Source organism: Linepithema humile, chromosome 3 (assembly GCF_040581485.1).
Source record: "Linepithema humile isolate Giens D197 chromosome 3, Lhum_UNIL_v1.0, whole genome shotgun sequence".
Classification (NCBI taxonomy): domain Eukaryota; kingdom Metazoa; phylum Arthropoda; class Insecta; order Hymenoptera; family Formicidae; genus Linepithema; species Linepithema humile.
The window spans coordinates 26,544,189-26,566,488 of record NC_090130.1 but is presented as its reverse complement, the minus strand read 5'-3'; the positions used below and the strand labels follow the sequence as shown (position 1 = coordinate 26,566,488).

General features: G+C 39.1%; 1 protein-coding gene across 4 annotated transcripts in view; it reads left to right on the top strand.

The window, feature by feature from the left end:
* The window catches only part of LOC105673454 (amyloid beta A4 precursor protein-binding family B member 1-interacting protein-like), a 117,774-nt gene that overhangs the window by 72,161 nt on the left and 23,313 nt on the right, over positions 1–22,300 (top strand). For 3 of the 4 annotated variants that reach the window (XM_012369101.2, XM_067352185.1, XM_012369100.2), the window contains one exon: positions 18,900–18,999. In XM_012369101.2, coding sequence (XP_012224524.2) covers positions 18,900–18,999 — 100 coding nt within the window. Of the gene's footprint in view, positions 1–15,616; positions 15,677–18,899; positions 19,000–22,300 lie in introns of those variants that run through there. The other variant, XM_067352186.1, reaches the window with a different exon arrangement.

The following is a 22,300-nucleotide window of genomic DNA, read 5'->3' as shown; positions in this document are numbered from 1 at the left end:
AGGCGCGTATTGTTCGCTGGTTTACGCCGTAAAATACAATATTTTATATTCGGATTAGGCGTGGCGTAGAAGGCCCGACCTCTCCGGCTGAGTCACGAGTCATTTTGTTGGACACGCGCGCATAGAAAAATCCCAAACGAGACGGCGTCCATTTAGAGGCCGCCGTAAGCCTTTACAATTTATGGAGAAATAATTCGAAATGTTTCTTGAAAATAATTTGATAACGTCGGACGGCGGAAGCGCAGTTGCGTTCAGTTTCGAGGAAAGTTAATTTTTTCGTAGTGACAACGCGTTTCCGAAAATTTGACAAAACATTATGCGCGACGGCGACATTGGCGCGTGCTCTTGCATAAATTTGGAGAGTACGTGACTGCCCCCTCTCTTTGTGTAGGCAGGGTAGTACGATTAGCTCGTAACCTTCCCCCGATGATGCGCGCGACTGCGGTGTTAAAGTGACCGCGTCGGACGAAATAAATTCGCATCTCTGTCAGGGGTAGATAATGTCCGTTTATCGCCGACGCGTGTCCCCTGTGGCCTGAGATTAATTGGAAATTTGGGATAAATATGGCCGGTTTATGCAACTCGCATAATGGGACGATCAATAATAATTATAGGGGTTGCAGGGACAATTTGTTTATTCTTTAATATATTGTTTAGAGATGTGATGAAGTTTCATAAATATCTATTTCAACCAAAATGTAAAAAAGAGATTTGAAAAGCTTATTTTTATGATCTTTTTTCTCATATTATTTTCTGATTCGATTGGTTGACATGAATAAAAGTAAAGATAATAGTTTTGATAAAAAATTTGATATTTGACTTAAAAAATATTCACCTCTAACAATATAAAATAACGAAATTTTCATCGATGAAGCGATTTACGAAAACCATCATCGAGGATGACAAAGTGTTCTTATAAAAAAGAAACAAAATGATACAGCGTCAAAATTATTTGAACGGTGAGCAAAAATAAAACCTGGGCGTCGAGATTCGAACGAAGGGGTTAGCCGGACCGACCGTCCCTGTTGTCGCAACAAGGGGCGGAATGTGTCGAGTAAAAAACGTAGAGGGCAGCGCGTGGGCGAGACGGCCAATGTAAACACGGAGGAAGCTACGCGCATCGGCACAATAAGTTATAACAAATGGCATCTGCTCGCTCGTTGTATGGGACTCATATTACAGTGACACACGAGGGCGCGGTAAGGAGAGGGATGGGCGAAGGACCACGCCTAACCGCGTGAAAATATAGAAGGGCGTGTAGCAGCAAGTCGGACTCTTTATCTAATAGTCCTCGAAAACGAAACGATGAATACTGAGTTTCTTGTGGCTATCGCGCGGATGAGTGAGCCAGCAACACGTAAGAGGGTATATCGAGTTTTATGGCGATCGTAAGCACTAGACCAGGCCTAGTATATTTTTCATGGGAAAATGCACCGCGCCGTTTTACTCCGCACGAAATGGAAGCGAATCGAATAGCGTAGCGCTGAATTAATAATTAAACAGTACATATACTAGATAATTAGTTAAATAGATATTTTTTATCGTTTGGAGTTAAAGTTTTTTTTCGCAATTTTAAGTTTTTTTTAAGCAGTGAAAATATAATTAATATTATTTGTCTATCAATACAATAAAATATATAATTTAATATTTTTCAAGTATAATCTAAATTATACATATTCGTCTCTTACAATTTGTCGTAATTATTTACTATTTTATAAACATTGCGTTCTATAAGAATTGAATATAAAGAGTTATGTAAAAGTTTGGATTATTTTTCTATATAAACGAAATTTATTGTTATTTTCTATTTGTTGTAACAATTTTGGATCTGCTTTTCTACTTCTTTTACTGAGTTTAAGGTTAACGGAAATGATAGTAATGATAGTACGATCTTTATTGCTTTAACCGAACAAAGAATCACGTCGCATCAACCAGTAGTCGCTTCCGCTTGTCCAGACGGCTCGTCGCTGTTTCCTCTTCGAGATGCGCTTTTGTCGCCCCGCGATCAGAATGAAAATGGGTAGAGCTCGTTTGTGGATTGTATTGAGCAGGGCTTGTAATCATTCCCTTCCCAGAATATCTAAAGAAATTTTCGTACGAAATTATTATATAGCTAAAAATTAGTCAATATATTATAATTACAATGCAAGATGCGCATAAACGCTCGTATTGCAATTTTATTTGTCGTTTGTATCACGCGCGCGATAAAATTTATGTTTTAAGAATTTATTTGCACGTTATTTGTTTGAATTTTACTCATAAACTTTATCTGCATAAAAGGAAGATGTGATACAAGTGGAAACTACACGTCGAAAGCGTCGCAGTTGGCACTTTAATACCTCACGTAGTAATAATAAACTTTATCGGTAGTTTAGTCACGTTGAAGTAGCGAGTGCAGACATCTCTGTGAATATTCAATGTATCTTATTCGGGAAAGATAGTCACTATAAAACGCATCGTAGAAAAATATAATGATATTTATTTATAGTTGATATCAATATAACAAGAAATATATTTTAACTTTATTTCGATTATTAATACATTTTTAGATCCGTGAACACATGATGCGACATTTTTCTAGAACACTATTTCTAATAAAATCAAAATCATTCTGGAAAATGCTGAAGGAAGGAAGGTCTCTATTCTCGAGGTTAAGAGTATAAAAAATTGCCAATTTTCGTTCGACATTTTTTCCTTAAGATTTCCATTGTATTTTACGATGCAGTTTCTCTAAGCGTGAATCTCGGAAACGATCAAAGAATCGAGTGTTTGAAGATCTCTTTTACGCGGTGGTACGTCGTGCTTTCTGGGACCCTTCGGCACTTATAGAACCCTTGGGGGGCTTTGCCCTTCACAGACGGCAGTAAAAATGTCCACCACCAACACCGCGCACATGCGCTCGGCTCAAGGGCGTAAAATACGTGGAGTCGATGCACCGCTTACGCAACACTCGATTTTACGCCGCTCTCTGAAACATTGCGGTTCGTAGTAATAAAAAGACGCGTATTTCGAGACCGAATCGCCAACGTCGACAATTTATAGCTCTCCCGAGAGCATAACATAATGCTTTATGACTAGATAGAAAAAATACATGTGCCGCGATAAACGTAACAGTATCTTGAATAAAAGATATCAATTTTCGAGCCCATCATTTTATTAATGCTTCTAAACACGCCATTGAGAATAGAGCCAGAAGTGACATATTTAAAAATTTTTTGTTCGTCGGACACTATTTTATTCATAAGACTCGCGTGATGCTGAATAAAATCTTTATGTACCTTTCGCTACAATCACACAAAAGAGCGGGAAGGAGAACACGCTTCCACGTGGTGGTCCACGATTGTCGCTGACACGGGAGGTGGTCTTTACGATCACCGACTGACCGGTTTCCCACTGTCGGAATTACGATTGACCTCACCTGACCAGGAAGGACTTCGAATTCCACGTGCCGCAAAACGTGAACAGCCACCCGCGCGCTTTCGTTAAACGACGCTTTGTTGGTCCTTCGGGCATTCTCGATGACTCACGTTTTGCTTCGCCGGTCGCATCTCGCTATGGTCTTATTTCTGCAACTTCCAAGGCTTGTACGTCGTGCGTTCTTCTTACACGAGAGATGAGCCGACTTTCGAAGAACTTTACGACTATACGAATAATCGTTAGACTTCGTCGCAGAGAATTGCGTTTCTCTCCACCTTAGATGATGGATTCGAGTTCATCTTGAAGCTCTATAGAAGTTTTCAGACAGCCGACATTGTGGAATCATTTATTTCAGGAACAATACGTGTCTACACTTCAATACTTTCGAGTTAAGGATGAAATTATAAGCTTATAAAACACTTGACGAATATGTCAGTTACATATTTAAGTGCTATGAATGTAATGACAGATCTTTTATCTTCTTTATAATTCTCGCGAAGAATAATTCTTATTTTTTTACGAACGCTTTTGAATAAATATTATTTTATAAATAGTGACAAGTAATTCTGCATTCGCATATTAATAACTCTTGAATAATGCCGCTCATCCAGCCGCAGGCAGAGAAATTACGATATACTTCGAGTATTCTGTTACATGATGTTGCAAAGTTTCCAGGAAGCTAATTGAAGGTGTATCTTAGCAAAACTTGGAGGAAGGCTCGAAGTTTGTCCAATGAGAAACGTGTACACTGCAACATTGAAAGGAAACAAACTTCGTTGAGATATCTTACTCTCCTTACGATAACTAATGATAAAATACTTCGGAAGTAGTCACATTGGCGTAAAACAGCAATTTTCGATCATCAAAGTGACGCGGTCTTTTCTGGCGTGTAAAATTTGATCAAAAAGTAAAGCAATTTGCATTCTAAAGAACCACACAGATTTTCGTGAGAAAAAAGAGCGCGGTTGACTAATAATTTAACTTGATTGGGCGATTATAAAAAGGCGAAAAAATTAAACGGTGAATGTACAAGCAAAATAAAGCGAAAGTTTTAAACGTATAATAGAAAGAGACAAAAAATAATCTCTCCTCTAATGTGTTAAGAGTACAAGCAATTATTCGGGTGCGCGAGATTGTAGTATTTACGCATGCACAAGTCGCTGTTCTTGAGTGGTGCATCCTGTAACGTCTGGACGATGCATCACCGCAAACACGGTATTCTCGGCCGGGGATGATTCAAGCGCGAAATCCGCCATTGAGCGTCCAGACGCCGCACCGTCGCGCAGACGTTTACGCGAACTCGTGCCAAGATTTATCCGCGGGCGCTGTGTCCTGTCTTCCTTCCCGCAGTCGTCGCTTTATTTTAGCGTAGCGCACTGCGGAATATTAGAATAAAATGGAATGGAGATGAAATCTGTATTAGAATAGAACGGGAGTTTCATTCGTATTGCGGCGATCATGGGAATATTGATTGTGCATCAGAACGTATATGAATGCCTATAAATTTTGACAACAAATGAAAAAAATTCTCATCATATTGAAATTTTCAGAATTATGAAATTCCGCATTTTATTCGTTTTTGACGATTCGCTCTCAATCTTTTATTTTTTTATCATTGTTAATTTTGTTCAAAGTCCAACACGCTGCGTGACAGATTGTTACATTTATTTGAATTGATAGAGTAATTTCACAGAATAGCCTATCACGAATGACTCACTCAAATCACCGGATGTCCTTGTCGGTATCTTTCGTTTTCAATATTGCGCATGCTTGGAAAGTTACAAAGATTACAAGACACTTTTATTTTTATACTCTCTCGTGAAGATGCAATCCCCGCCTCTCTCTTTCTCTTTCTTTCTCTTTCTTCTTCGTGCAAAAATGTAGCGTGCGGATGCGTTTTCTTTGACGGTCAGGGCCGGTGGGTGGCACGAGGTGACCAACCTATAGTCGGCCCAGAATAGAAGCCGACGCTCTACGCTGGTCTCTCCACGTTCGCCGTTCTATTTATAGTCGGCGACTTTGATCTCTTTCTCTCTCACTCTCTTCACGGGCTCGGTTCTCCTCCATCGACACGTAAGACTCGTAACTTTCGTCGCGGCTGTGCGTTACATACGTCAACGAAGTCGTGCTCTTTTGTGCAACAACCGTTGCGTCGTTTAATGTTGAATTTAATAACGATAAACAAGAATGGTATCACGCGTTTTACAAACTACAGATGCACCGTTTTTCACGCTTCGAGGAAAAAAATATAAAAAATAAAATATTCGAGATATTTTTGCTAGTCGTAATATACGAAGAGTGCGTTCACATTGTTCGCAATAATAATAAAAGGAAAATATTGACAGAAAAGACAGAAAAATATACGAATCTCCACAACAACGGAATAATGCTGTTTCTTAATTAAATGAAAAACTGGTTTCTCAATATTTTTGTAATCCATTCACTTCTTTATTTTCACATTGATCTATCTGCTCTTAAGTTAATATTTTCCTGGCATGACAATCGACGCGTGACACACACCTATCGCTGATCCTAATTCAGCCTGTCAATATTTTTGCTTCCGTTTTTCGTTCCGGCTCGCGATTTTCAAGGGATAACTTTCTCGTGTTGGAACAAAGTGTGTGTGTGTGTGTATATATATATATATATTTATATCCATGTACGATCAGCAGCTGTGCCGCATCAGTGTGCCCTTAAACAGAAATAGTCGAATAAAAAAATTATTGAGAGAAATATGTTATAGTAAAAATTAATAAATTATTATTCTTCTTATTTATTTATAATTAATAATATGTAAAATAAAACTCTTCAGTATCCAGAAAACGGTAATAATATTTATCAAGTTGATGTATAATATGTTGTAAATGCTCGCGCGAGCATCCTGTCCGTGATAAATTTGATTCTTCATAAGGCAACGCTACGAAGGAATCAGCTATATTTAAACTGACGTCGAGCCACGGCTTTATGATTGAAATGCGTGGATATGCGATGGGACGTGCCATGGGACGTGTCTGACGAACGGAAGTACATTGCAACTGCAGCTGTAGCAAGGGAAGCCATAAGTTGCGTCGCGGAGGCGAAAGAGGATCGCGAGTGTGATTTCGCAGTGGCTCGTTTCTCCGGAAGTCTTCAAAACGGGGTTTTACTGTTTTCTTTTTTCTAATTTACATTATCTCAGCGAAATCGCAAGTTACGCGACATTTTTGCAACTCCAAAGTTGAATAACGGGACGATTGGATAGTTAAAATCACACGCACACAAGCAATATTTTCAAACAGAGAATGTGATACAAAAATAACTCTTCGCGCCGAGAGTTGGGAGAATGAGTCTTTTTTTTTCTTCTTTTACGCTTTCCGAAACAAGCAATGGCAGTGGAGATTTCGAAAATACGAAAACGAGTCGGCGCACTATCTATCGAGACCATTGTTAGCAATACGGAAGACGATTTGTATGTGGAAGACGATTTGCCGCTCAATTACGAGAGCGAGTTGGAGCATCTGTGCGCAAACGAGCTCGGCGCAATACCCACTTCCGCGAAACGAGTCAATTCTCTGCTCGTGCCGATCCAATATCGTTCAATCGTCGAAGGCGGTCGCGAAGAGGGCCGCGGGAAATTGCGAGAGACTATCTGCGTCATTCTTATGTTAGAATCGTGTCTGCTGACCTTTTCCGGGGAACAATATAGGTGCTGTCAGTGCTGCGGTAGCGCCAGACCGAATCAGATATAAATCTTCACTGAAAACGAAGCCCCCTGAGCTTGCCAAATGATACAACATTTTGTTGGGGAATAGAAATCCCTCTGAAGAGAGATTCGCTGAGCGCGATTTTCCAGTTACGTAGGAAATTTCACGTTCAAACAATGTCCGATTACTAAAATATGACTTTATTTTAGCAAGTTAACCAAGTCAGCGTAAATCCCACGGACAAAGTTACAATTTGCGTTTACGCGACTCAACGTAGTTTACGCCGTTAATCCTAAATGCGGCGGGGAATAATCGCGAGACACACGGGAAGCGTTTCGCTAATCAGTTGAGCGCAGTTTATAAAATAATTAACGACTTTAATTAACGCGGTAATGAAACCTTTGTTGCGTTCCCGCGCGGGGAGATGTGATTACGGCGCCGTTTTCGAACGGCGAAGAAAAGGGCCCAGTTTGCACGAATGTACGCGGATACACGCGGGTGTACACCCGCGGGCGCGCGTCACGGGCGTGGAGAGGTTACGGGTTTCATTTCCAGCGAATACCCTGGAGCCACGCTGCTTTATAACGGTATCCCTTATTACAAATCGCGAAACTTTCGACTCGCCTCCGGCAGCGTTTAATTACTGGGTCATTAATAATTAAATGATCGCAAAATCCATTTTTTTTAATGCAAACATTAAATGAAAAACCGTTTTACACTGCATAATTCTCGATATTATTAATTTCCATAATAATACTGAAAACTTTCTGAAAGAAACTTCTTTTAAGAGATATCTTATGTAGGTAAAAAACCGCAAGATATATTTCTCACAATTGAATCGATAATATATGCTTGCAACAATTTAATACAGATTCAATATTAATATTTTGGATGTAAATTATTTATGCATAATGCCGATATTGAATTTTAATAAACGACGACGTTAATATTAATATTGAGTTTTCAATATTGCAAACTAATAAGCGATGACATTAATACCACGAAGCGTGTAACATGACAATGAATTAAATCCAATCTACATTATTTTCCATACATATTTGTTCTACATTATTTTACATGCCGAATGACAGGTTTTTTATAAAACTTTTTTATTTTATCATAATAATATATCTTTAAAATATCTTCGGTGCTTCTTCCAACACAGCAGTTATCACTTCAAACATTTTCAATTTAACGTATCCGCTTAAATTAACACGTGCAACATCTATCTTCTTCTCTCTCTCTCTAGCTCTGTCAATACTATTCTTATCCATGAATATTAATATCGATTATCGTCGCTTTCGAGAGACCCGTAGAGCATAGACGCGACATGGTGATGACTTGCGAGCACTTTTATCACAGCGGACTATGCCACGTAGATAGCAGGCATCCTGTTTGCCCCATTGTTGCGCCGAAGCCGCCGCCGGCCATCGGCAGGCATAACGGCGCTTCTATCGTCGGACCATATTTTTCTCTTTTTTACGGGAGAATCGGGTGGAAGGCGCGCAACTCGTTAGATAATGCTACGACTTGCACTTTTTTTTCGATGTGCGTCGGTTCGCACGAGCCAGGTCGCAGCCGAGATAAATGCAGCGGTTGCAAAAGCGCTCCGTGTCGTCGAACGAAGCCAATCTTAACGCTTGGCTCGCTAATTGTAGCGAAGGGACGTGTTTGCTGGTTCGAAGAGCAACCGGGTCCTTTATCGCGCCGTTCTATAACGAGACGATTCCGTCAACTTTTTATCGCACTATGTGCGGCATATAATATTGCTAATCGCGAATTATCTTGTGCTTCTTTGGAAAATAAATTATATATCTCGACGTATCTTGCCTTTCGCAATCATCAGGAAACGAGGAATTGATAAAAATCACGTAAGAAATCGCGAATAGCAAGAGATTATCACAGAAAACATGAAATAAACATTTAACGAAGTAATTTACGTAAAACTAAAAAATCAAACATTTTTTAGATAATTGAAAATAACACTTAAAAATTATACTGTTTGCGCATCTCTTTCAAGTTATGATAATCTTCGATCAGCTGACGGGTCAAATTTCAATCAACAAATTTAAATTAATTAATAATTTGTGTGATTGATAATTATGAAAGACGGACGTAAGAAAGCGGGCAACAAAATTCGCCGCAAATATTTCCACAGATTGGAGTAAAAAGTGGTTTTTTATACGAGACTTTTTTAATAGCAGCACTCTTGATTTCACCGAGTTTCTCCTTCTTTTTCATTTTTTTTTATCTTTTTCCAATGCGGGTGGATTCGCGTGTCCATTAGCATTATTAAAGCGGTCTTTATCAGTCAAGATTGCATTCGGACGTAAGTAACCGCGCTTTACTCGTTGAAATTAAATTTTTATAGCAAACCCGAGCTTGGCAATCTCTAAGCCGCAACATTTTCTGAAATTATGTGATTAAATTATATCCGTGACATTTATGCGAATTAGGAAAGAAATTTTATTATGTGGCTGATACATAATCAATTAATTAATTGAAACGTTCCATAAACTAATTTTAGTAATATCGTAAAAGTATATTTTCTGCTTGTTCGATAAACGATTCTTGAACAATATAGTTGAAATTGTTAAAAACAGAAAAATATTTGTGTCATCATAAAAGCTTGGTGAGAGTTTAAAAATGTAAATTTTCGAGGTACAAAATATACGGATCTCGCTGATATTCTGCACAACTGCAAAACGTTTAACGTTTGTTATCGGCATGACCGATAGATCGTTACCGGAAACCGGAGGTACGGTTCTTCAAACACCGATTTATCAAAGCGAACGACCGGTGCGGCAAACTCGATGCAATGACCGGCTACGCTCGAAGATAAGGCACGAATCAGCGAGCGTGCATCGTGTGTTATCGCGGAGTTGATCGAGTAACTTATGTATTTCTTTATGCAATCAGACATACGCTGCTCGTGGGAAATGCGTGTACAGAATATTCGTCGCGTGTCGCACGAAGTATCTTTTCGTTGCACGATCGCGATACATGCGCTTTGTCAAGCTGTAAATTGTAGACGTTCTTATGTTAAGAAAAATTTGTAGCGATGATGAAGATTAATTAATGCATCGAGACATTATTGTAGAAATAAAAAAAAAATAAATGTATATAAATACAAATAAACAACAAATTTGCCAATGCGCAAATATTAATTTACACTTATCGCGGCTGGGTATTTCCGTCGAATTTTGCATGAATTTTACATTCGATAGCTCTAAAATGCTTCATGTGTAAAATATCTGATTTATTTATCCACTTGTTCAAGTAACAAATTAATTAATTGCCAGATTTATTGTATATTCTCAATGTTTGCGAAGTTTGAAATGCAGCGCGGTAGCATATCGGGATTGCTTGCTATATTTCCGTCAGTATGAACAAGAATGAGCATAATATAACGAGTAGATAATCTCCTACTTAATAAATCATGAGTAAACACGTTCAATTGATTCATGGTTAATGGTAACAAATGGATGTAATTCTTTATTCAGTTGGGAGCATTAAGTCATTATTAATGATATCCGATATTGCTAGTAAACATTGCTGTAAAATATGGCTCGCCATAAGCGCGCCCTTACACTATTGATACGTAATGGCACGACCGTGGGGTGTGCGCGATTGATGATACTGCGGGTACCCTCTTTACGCGACAGATAACAGAAGACATCGAGTCAGCGCGATGAATATTAGAGTGGCACTTTCGCTGTAACTGAAGATTCAATTCAATTTGTCAGAGTCGACGATCTCTACTCTTATAATAGAAAACAGTAGGCAGCTACATGTATATCGTACACAGCTACGTGTAGAAAAGAACTAAGAATAGAAATTGAACGCAGTTATTTTCAAAATGATATAAAGATACGTTCACAATATTGCGCGCGTTTCAAGTCACGAATTTAATAAAGTAACGCAACTCTTGTTTGGGCACAACAATGCGTCTAACGAATGAGTTAACCGGACATGAATACGGATGTTAACGAATTATTTTGATTGGTACTCATCAGAATCTCTGCTGGTACCCACGTATCTAAAGGAAGTGTTTGAATGGTGCGGTTAAGTCTACGGTCTGCAACAGAGCGACGGTTTTAGGGACTAGATCGATCTAATTTACCGCACGAACCGGCAGGATGTTCCTCGTTCCCTCGTAAGGATCGCACGATGATAAGCGGCGAACTTGAAAGAAGCGCAACTTCCGGGCCGCAAGTTCCCGTGAATTTGACGCTAGGATTAGAATTGTGCGATTAGAATCGTTTGATGCGTGCGATACAAAACAGCTGCCTTGTTCTGTAGGACATGCAGTGTTTCCTATCAAAAGAATATAACAATTAAAGTGAAAGAGATAATTCCCAGACGTGCAACAGCAGATGGTTCAAAGTTAATTCAACGAATATTTTATTGAAAACAAAATAATATATATTTCAAGTTTGTGAAGTTTGAACAATAAGTTTCTTACGATATAGATTCGAGTTGTGGCATTGCGAATATCTTATGATTAAATTACCTTTATCATATTTAATCTCGTCATGAAAAAAAAAATCTTGTTTTCGCTCTTTGACAAAAAGAATGACCAAGTTCTTTTCTTACTGCGTATTACATATGGATGATCTCGGAATATCTTGCAATGCTTATTTCCTGATGGTTGCCTCGAAGTGGATTGCTATACATTACGCGAGTATTGTTCGCGATGTCTGTCAAGATTTCATCCGGGAGAACCTCGCGCGCTGAAAAGCGCCGAGAGTAACGTCTTATCTTCGAGGAGGTACGTTGACATCGCGCGTATACGTGCATGTCTCTAGTGCATTGCGCATTATACGAGAGCCACCAGCAAGTGGCGATCGGTTTTGTTGAATATCGATGCACGTGTTCTTTGTGCAAGAATAGAAAGTGTACAGGATGCCTCATTTTCATCAGAATTTTAAGTGGAAAGAAATTGACTTAAAATTATATTATAATAAAGAAATTAAAATATGATGAAAATATTGCAACCGAAAATTTTCTTTAATCAATTTAAAAAAAAATTTTTTACGTGTAGAGTAGATTGTTAAGTTCAAGAGTTTGTCGACAGATTTGAGAAAAAGAATGGATTGGTTTTATTCCAAATTTATTAAAGAATCCGCAAGAGAGAAAGTTTGCGCAGTATTTTTGAAATGTCCTGTACGCGAAAACACATTCTCGTACTGAACATGTAAATATGCGACGGTGAAGATAACACGTGAGTGTGTTGTATCGCATATTTATTCTCCAACGTACTTCGCAGTCGATCGACGACTTTTCCTCGACGTCGCGATATTTCTCTGTCGAGAGGACAAGACGATCTCCTGGATCGCGAGGACACTCAAACTGACCACACGTGAAAGCTTCTGTGCAGTTATTGTATGCATCCACTATTATTGAACAGCGAGTAATGTCAAGTGCAACGTGATTTTTAATAATATTTTTGCATAAGATGCATTTGAGAGAAATAAAATTTTTAACTAAATTCTTTAGTATAAAATTTGCAATTTATTAAATTGATTTTATAAAATGAATTTATAAAATTAATTAATTAATTCGATTTTCAGATATTAATTTAAAAATTTCATTTTCAAACTCACTACAGTATTTTATAATTATAATTAAATTATATTTTAATTCAAATATACAAATTTAAAGTATCATTTTATATTATAATATTGCGAATTATATGATCTCGGATAGTAAACAGAATTTTTTATTTTTTGCCGATAAAGAAATAGTTAAAAGAAATATTCTGAAGTTTTTTCTTGAAATACTTTTCAATGTTAAGACGCGGGGAAAATCAGAGCTGCACTTAGCATTAAAAACACGAAGAGAAGATATGCGCCTTGGTTTCGAATCGGACTCGTTTTTCTCGTCGCGCGCAAAAGAAGGAGTGCAAAAGTCCCGTAGGGAATATCGTGGCCTCGGCAACGAGTCTATAATTACCCTTTCCCTTTGCATCCTCTGCTTCTGCCATGTTTCTGGGATTTCTAGACCAGAATACCGCTCTGCGTTCTCAGCCACTTAACAAAAGTGTGCACGGAGTCGTGAAGTTCGCAAACTTTAATAACGACTACATTAAAAGACAATTTATCGTTTGGGGAATTAATAGCGAGATATAAGCCTCCGCTTAATATTTTGTCGAAATATCCACGAATTTATCGGCGTGCTTTTGAACGGTTCGCTGTGTATTAAATGTTCGCGAACCGAGCGATATTTTTCGGGGTGGAAGAATAGGATTGCACGTTGGCAATCGGCGTGAGAGGGTGCCGTCCATCCAAACGCGTTTATCGGATGCGTGTAGTTGTGCGCACACATGAATAGATTCTACAACGCGTTATTTGAGCACTACGGTCAATCCTTTAAAAGCAAATTCTCGGATGTAGTTGTACAAAATTGTATAAATTATCGGACATTTTTTCATCGAAAAGTAACAAAAAAAAAACAACAGCAGGAATATTGAGTATAATATTGAATTCGAAAGAATTATATGTCAGTAATTAAGTATGAAGCATGTGATTCTCCAAACATTTTCATCAACAGTGCAGTTCAGAAATCGATAACCGATCAATAATTGACGCGAGAAGAGAAAAGAATTATTCTTTTGTCAGAGAAGAAAAAATTTCATTAAACGTTCAGATATGTCGTGATGTGTGAGGTTTACGAGAACAATGCACAATGTATGTACACGCGTGCAGAATTGCAGCGCTAATTATACATGTGATGTAATTATCGTATGATTGGCAACGCTGCACCTGAATGACCGTGCATCGAGCTGCCTCGCTTGTGCCGTAATTTCTCTCAAACCCAGGTCGTCGATGGTTAACTCGGGCTCCCACCTTCTTGTTACGCGATTGCTGCAGGGGTAAAAGTGCACGCAATCGGGGTTGCAAACAGGACGAGTGCGCCGCAATAAAATGGTAGTAGGCGGAATACAAGCGTGGGTGACAGACGAAGCGTTTGTTAAAAGCGGAAAGAAGGGTGCAACCAGTTTTAAGGGTCAATGTTTTAACGCTGAAAAAGTTGGCTTATTACCGAGCAGTTTGGAAATTGTTTGACGTTCAATATTGAACATTTAAAAAATGAAAATGTAAAATTATGATTGCAAAATCCATCTTCAATGTCAATAATTGCGTAATTTATTAACTACATATTCCTTTGAAATAACAATAATCAAATGCAATTCGAAATTCTTTTCACAAAGCTATGGAAAATGAAACAAATGTATATTGAAATGACGCGAATATTTAAAGTAATGATAATATTGTTACTGTTCTAACGGCGTAGATAATTCAGTGGCACACCGTTCTACATTTTAATATTAATGACGAAAGCTCGGGAAACCGAAAGGACGATTATTCTCATCACAAGTTTCGCATCTCGAGAAATGATCCTTGCAATGTACTCCCGCGCAAATTTGGAGTTTTAAAGAGTTTCTTTCGAACTCGATTAAGAAAAAATCTTGGACGGAAGTGCTCGCCAAAGACACTAGTGTCCTGACGAAACACGCAGGAGGAAGCGAGGCGCTGCGTCCGGTGTTCCTGCGGGATTCCGACGGAATCGATAGGCGCGCAGGCGCATCTCGCGTCAGGAATCGAGAGAAATACAGTGAGAGAAAGAGAGGCCGAAGAGAGGTCCTCGGCGCCGTCCTCACTGGCGGCGGAGGGAATCGAGAGGGCGAGCGGGACGTGGACCGACCGGCCTTCACGTTGAATCCCTCGCGGATCAGCATCCAGTGCTCGCACCACGACGACAGCCGCGATATCGCGTCCGTCCGCGCGTTTCCAGCCGTCCATTTCCCATAACTTGTGCGTTGCGATCTGTTTAATCCTGTATTAGCGATAACAATAATAATAGTGATTATAGACAGTCATCGCAGACAACATATAGCTGCAATCATAGCTCAACATTGATTTTTTATCATTTATAAGTCTCATAAATTGATTCGGATTGTTTTTAACCGTTGGAAAAGTTTTTCGGCGTTCAAAAAAATATCGAAAAAATTTCGCTGAAATTTATTTCAAATGTAAACATATAATAAATAAATATATTTACGTATCGAATTTACGAAGGAAGAAGCCTATTACAAAAGATCGACGAAATCGAGTCGTTGTAAAATTAAAGATCTGACATTTAAATTCATTAAAGATTAATTGCAATAAATTGATCCAATCAATTGAAAGCTAATTGATTGGATTAACTTGTGCTTTTCGTTTCAAAATAGATAGCAAATTTTGCAGCGCATTATTTTCTGCCTTTAGCTTCTTGGCAATTTAAATATTGCAGCGTTGTTGCTTTTAAATCACGCTGACAGTAAAGTATTAAAAGAGGATGATTGCATCGTGAGCGTTGTCTTGATCCGTCCGGAAGAGACGAAGGATTATGTCGAGTGTCAATAAAGCCGTCCACGTGCGACGTTTGTAGTTTCGTCGTGGCGTCGATGAAGCCGCATAAGATGAAAACTGAGTGATCTTCCGCGGTGCTTGAGGGAATAACGCTATCGCGTTTCCGCCACCTGCGAAATGGACAGGCTATTCCGATGGAAGAGCCACAAGGCGCAGGAGGATGTGAGTACGCGCCCCGCGCGGAATTTACATTAGATTATGCAAATCACCCGTATGCGGCAATAAAAGTTTCGAAGAGATCCGACTGAAGGATCAGAACGTTTAAATGATGCTCGGCTCTTGTCTATTTCTGCTAGATAATATCGCTATATATAAAAGGATCATGCGCTTAGAAAACGATAGCAATGCGGATACCAATGCGGATAACACTAGCGCGTGGAAGATATCTCGAAGACGCTTGAGAGATGTCTTAATCTTTCAAATAGCCTTCTTTCACATGCTTCGTGAGGATTTTTTTTCATCGATGAAACTTTTTTTAAATTTAATTACACTAAGCTGCATTTCTTTGCGGCAATCTGGCTCGTATAATATGATTATACAAGCTATTTCATCTGCAAATCGGACAATTCAAGTTTCAAAGACGGAAAAAAAATGGAGAGAGAAAGAAAGAAGAGTATTTTGATCTTGATAATATTATAATGAAATTAAATATAATAATACATTTCTTTCTTCAATGTTCTTTCATTAAAACTTTTGAAGGAAAGGCTATTGCAAAAATTGGGAAGAAGCACTCTGATTTAGAAAAAGGATGAAGCAAAGGTTAATGAGCGTTAAGATAAAGCCAAAGGCTAAAAACCGCCGGATACTTTTTATACCGAACTCGATATTTCTGGGGTTAGTGCGAGGCAGTAATATACGTAAATATGTGTGAAACGAGACGCGGGCGTAACGTCCACGGGTTTCACGTTACAGGAAGAGCCAGCCTTATCCGTGCGGATCTAATTGTTGCGCCGGTTGGCCGAATAATGGTTAGCGGGTCGTTCACCACACCCACGCCCAATTCATTGTCGATACCAGTGTTTTTACTAACAGAGAGAATCGAACACGAGTCGTTTATAAATTGCATTTGAAATTTCGAGTTGGACGAGAAATTTTGCCCAAATAGACGTACTTTTCTCGACAAATGCTGAAAAATGTTTCTGACAATTCGATATCTTGAACTCTTCGCGCTGTTGAGAGGAAAACTGACATTTTACAAATTATGTCAGATGTCCGTGCAAAACTGCAATTGAAATTGAATTGCGCGAATGATAATTCGCACCGCAAATTGCAATGTATTAATTAAACCCTAAATCCGCGTTTTAAGGTAAATATCCTGTGCGTGAGGTATATTTGCAGTGACCAAACATACGGACCTATAGCTGAATCGACTCTCGAGCAACTCTCCGGCAATAATAATAGAATTTCGCAACGCTAAACAATGCATGTTTGCGCGCCTACGCTTTCATCTCGCTGCTGTTTATAAATCGTTCTAAATAATATACGGCACGCAGCTTTCCGTTTGACATGAAGTTGGTTGTACGGTCTATTTACACGTTGTATCGAGCCACCTGGTTCGCGTATTAAACTTCAGTGACCCAGTAGTGGTCAGCAGGTCGTTCACCATTATCCGGTATACCTCTCTGGGTTTATCGATGCGTGCCAACCAGGTAGTCCGTGTAAAGGCGCGATTATAGAAGGCTCGTTATCCGTTCGAAGCGATCCTCAGAAGCTGAGAAACGACGAACATCTCCGCTCAACGCCGGCACGATTTTATCGTGCAAAACATTGGAAGGCAGAGCCGGCTAATCAGCTTATGCCGTCCACTTGGCGATAACACAAAGGCTACTTATTTTTATCTTGCGGAAGTGACTGTTAAAAATAAAAATCCTGCCTTTAATAAAAATTGCTCTTAATAAAAATAAAAGGATTGCGGCCAGCCTCGTAATTTTATATTAAGAACTCCTAAACACTTTCTTTCACCGAAGTGTGAAATATATGAATGAATGATTTAATACAAATCTTCTTAAGTGCGCGCATTTTAAAATTGACGAGAGATATTTAAGACAATCTGGATTAATTTTAGTTGCTTCTCAGAAAATTCGATGCAAGCATATTACTACAAGCATATCAATTATACTGCAAATAAGGACCTCCGGTTTCTCAAGATTAATTATCACGATTGGCGGGGACTAATTTCGAAGCAGATTGCATCGCGTCTCTCGATTAATCTTCTGATAACCCGCGGTGAAAACCGGAACATAGCGAATACATTTTTTTTTTATAATAGAAAACACTATCTGTACGAGATGAATGAAAAATGGATTGCGAGTCGATGTCACGCATAAATCGTTATTAATCTAGATATATACAGTAGTACGGATACAATCTAGATTATCTAAAGAACCGATCGGATAATATAATTGTAAAATTACGAACAAATTGATTCCTAACATTCTAATTTGGCGTATTAAACATTTTTATCATTTGTAAAAGCAACGACCGAAGCGTTATCAAAATTGAAAATAAATCCCGGGTGAGAATTCAATTTTTTACATTATAATAGAAAGCAGCGAAGAATATGGATAAAATTCTTGAAAGGACTTTTGCGGAATTCAATGATCCCAGATACAGCCGTCGTAAAATCCATTTCCTCTTGTTCCGTCGTTATCAGAAATTATTCGACGGAAATTGGGTGAACGGATCCGACGGCTTCGTACAAATCACATCCGCGGCGGGGTCTGAGAACGTAAAAGGATCCCGAACGGATTACGGATCGACTTGAACTCTTGAGGAGAAGGCGCCCGGGGGGTTACTTCTCACGTGAATTCAATTTGAATAGAACTCACACGTTTTTCCGCTACGAGGTATATGATATCGCGTTTTTCGGTTGACAACTTGTCAGACGTCCAAGAATATATTCATGTGTTCGCTTCATTGAAGTCGCGCACGGAACTCGTATATTTTGTCAGAGGAGATCAGAATCAAAATCTCATTGATTCCGCACAAAAAAGCGAAAAAAAGAATCATAAAAGTTTCGTATATTGAATACTTTTCGATACTAGTGTATCAATCGCGTTTAAATGTATTTTAGTATTAACATTATTGTTATATTTTCTTATAATTATTTATAAACATTGATATTTTAACTACTTATCGACATCTATGTATATCACAGGTATAGATATATTTTATTATTATTTAGTATTTATTGTTGTATTAGTGGATTTTTCAAATCTGAAAAGGACTTTTCAGACCTTTTCGTTCAATTCTTCGCCGAATCCTAGAAAGCTCACTGTGATAGGTTATTGCCCTTGCTCTTGCTTCACACACGAGCGGCGGGACAAACTCCCCAGAGTTGCAGCCAAGGGTTAACTTAACGTGTTTGCTATCTTTCGTGTTGCAGGGTCTCGACAATGTAAGCTCAGCGACCCTCAGGCCCTTTAACTCGGACATCAACACACCGAGGATCGACAGCTACAGATTCTCCATGGCAAATCTCGAAGGTAAGCACGTTTCCTAAGCTCTCTTTCGGGTTTATCGCCCCCCCCCCCCCCCCTTCCCTGTTTCCCACCGCAGAAAAGTTACTCGATCCGATCTGGACACGTGCCCGACCCGAGATGCTCTCCCATCGTGAGACGTAAAGTCGCTTTGAATGATGTGCCACTCGAATCGTCGTCCGGCTCGCCTGACGATTTCTCCCCGATTTTCCAACATTTTTCCACGCTCCATTTTCCTCGCTCCGTCGAGTAGAAATGATGATGGCTCGTTGACATCCCCTCTCGATCGATCAGCAGCCGAAGCTATTTCGCGAGTCGCTCCTTTCGCGTTTCCGTCGTCCTGAATATTCGCATGACGGTTTTATCGTTCGTTCGCTTTCTCCTCGATTTCGCGGGAAGCGGCGGGAAACGATCGTCTCCCGCGGTGCGTGAATTTTTCAGCTGTTTCCTGCGCGGCTTCCTACGCGGATTTCGCTCCGCGGAGACATTAATCGTACGACGAAGAGCGATTGCGAGCCAGTTAACGAGACACGATACATATCTCTTTGTCGTAAAAATTTATTTCGACCATTTGTTTCCGATTTGGATGGCCAGTCCGGCTTTACGCCGCCGCCCTTGATCGATAGCGTTCACTTTGATACTTCAGCTTTCGCGTGAGCTATGAAATTGTTTACGGTCGATTATTTCGATAACGAGATTTATCCAATTATCTGGAAAATAGCTTAATTTCAGTTTGCACAAGCTGATCTCTCTCTCACAGTCTATTTATCCGTTAAAATTTCAGATTGTTATCGTTCGTGGGTTTTCACAAACATTTTATTATATTATATTTGAATTAAAACTTTTATAAATACAAATCCACTTCTGCATTATAATTCTCACTTGATTTATTCTACACATTTATGAATATTATATTTAATACGATCTCGTAGTGTGATTCTACGAATGCTGCCCTCTCATTACACACGCGATCGTAGCCACGATTCTCCCTCTCGGTTTCTGTTCTCATACTTCAACCCTCGCCCACGCACGCATACGAGTATAACTGCGCGAAACGCGATTATAAGAGAAATGGAGGAACAGGCGGGGACTGGCTTGCGCCGGAAGATCTTGAAAGATCGTGCGTGCGAGACTGATCTTTCTCTCTCTCTCTGTTTCTCTTTCTCTTTCTCTTTTCTGCGCTCCTGCAAAAGCTCTTGCTCGATGCAGAACCGGGGGCGGACAATCGATATGGTGATATATTGTTCTTGCGCGATGCAAAGATCGAGAGTTGTATATAAAGCAACGGATTTATCGCGGAGGTAGGATTATTATTTTTGCCTTTCCAGCTAATGATTCATCTGGGAACCGTGTGCCCTCAAGCGAGACACGCGTCCGGTCTTAATATTTCACACATCTTACAGCAGAGATGTTCAGATTCTTTTTTGCCACTTTACTTTTTTTTTAATTAAAACATAATGATATAAGATTAGGCATAAAAATGAATAAAATGTATATTTTAACATCAATGTATATATTATTCATTTTTATGCCATAGAATTTTATATCATTTGGCAGGCTTAGACCTCGGGAGGTCGTTATTAACGGGTGATATGGTCAGTCTGAGACACCCTGTATATTTAACAAAAAATTGTAAAAACCTATATCTATATTTTTTCTGTAACGAAAATTTGTAATAAAATCTGACTCTCTACATATTTGTCGCACAATAAGAGATTATCATATAAAAAATTCTAAAGGGGAGTAAAATGTAAAATAAAATTATATACTTGCCGAAAAAAAATTTAAATATACGAATAGAGATGACGTTTATATTTGACAAATGTTTCAGAAGATTGAGACGTATATAACATTTTGTACTTTGAGAACTGCTGTCGCAGAGATCGGTGAAGGAAACACGATGCAAAATGCGACAAAACAAGCGTCCCCACTTAAATAGGAATTCTCGTTACGGTATTTTCAGGGCGTGATGCTCGTGTTTCGCGACGCGTGAAAAATCGCGAGACGTGTGTTCAATTACAACCACGCACTTCGCCGCACGTGGAATACTTAATCGATCATCTCTCGCATTAAAATAGCACGCCAGACGGGCGTCGCTTTAATCTGCAGCGTGACTGCATCGCCTTCGTATTTCCGCGGCTCGTTCGCTCCTCTGGCATTTCTCAGATAAGGTGATGGCGGCTTGTTAGTTATCTGAATCTGAAGGAGCTTGTTCTTTCATGAAAAGTTTATACAATCAACTTTGTCAAAGCACTTCATGCGTGTATCAAGCTATTTGTGCACTACGTTCTATGGAATTTTATACTTTCAAAAATTTGCTAAATTATTTTTTTTAATCATGGTTTTTATTCGTTTCATGTTTTTGTATATCGTGTAAATGTTATTCCGCGATTTTCTGTATATTATCTTTTCTCGAATAAAACCGGCAAGTCTATGAATATGAAAAATACTTACAAATATCAAATTACGAATACGGGAAAAAAATGTAAACATGTAAAATGCCTGCAAATATCAAATATGAAAAATTGTCAATATCAAACCGCAAAAATACATCAATAAAAAATATAAATCACTAGTACATATCTACATTTTAAACACGTACCGTTTTATGAAACTTTTATCTTCAAAGAAAATTGGTTTTATATATATATATATATATGTGAATACAAGTATATATATATATGTGTGAATACAAGTAAAACTTCTATATCATTTTATAGTGAGTGGGCAGACCGTGAAAATTTCAAATACGAGCATCGCTGCCGTACTTTTATAGGTTTCCTCGCGACGGCGCTTTCGCAAGCGCGAGAACATTCTTCTACTCAATCGTGGCGTTGTTAAACCGATATTGCGGCCTGCGTATCCTGCGGACGGACGAGTAATACGCCAGGACTAGAATACGGCGTTGAAATCCGCCGGTAATATCCTTCCGCGAAAGCCACTTTAAATCACGGCGAATCGACGCGGAGTCACGCACGAATGCGATAAAGCGCCCGTAAAGCGCAACGTTACGATTACGGCAGCAGCATCGCCGGTGCGGCGGGTCGAACGCGTGCATTTGCACGCGTCGCGATTTAGACGACGTCCAGACAATCGCATAATTTTCCAGGCGATCGTAAAACACCCCCGAAGAACGCGAAAATGTAGCGACCGTTTGCTTCGGACGGAAACCTAAAGAATGCAAATAAATGTAATCTCATGTGGGCGTCGCAGAAAACTGACGAAATCAGCAAGATCAGTTTTTTAAATAAACTTTTCTCCAATTAATCTCAGATTAAATTAAATTCGGAATTGATTTGAGGAACCG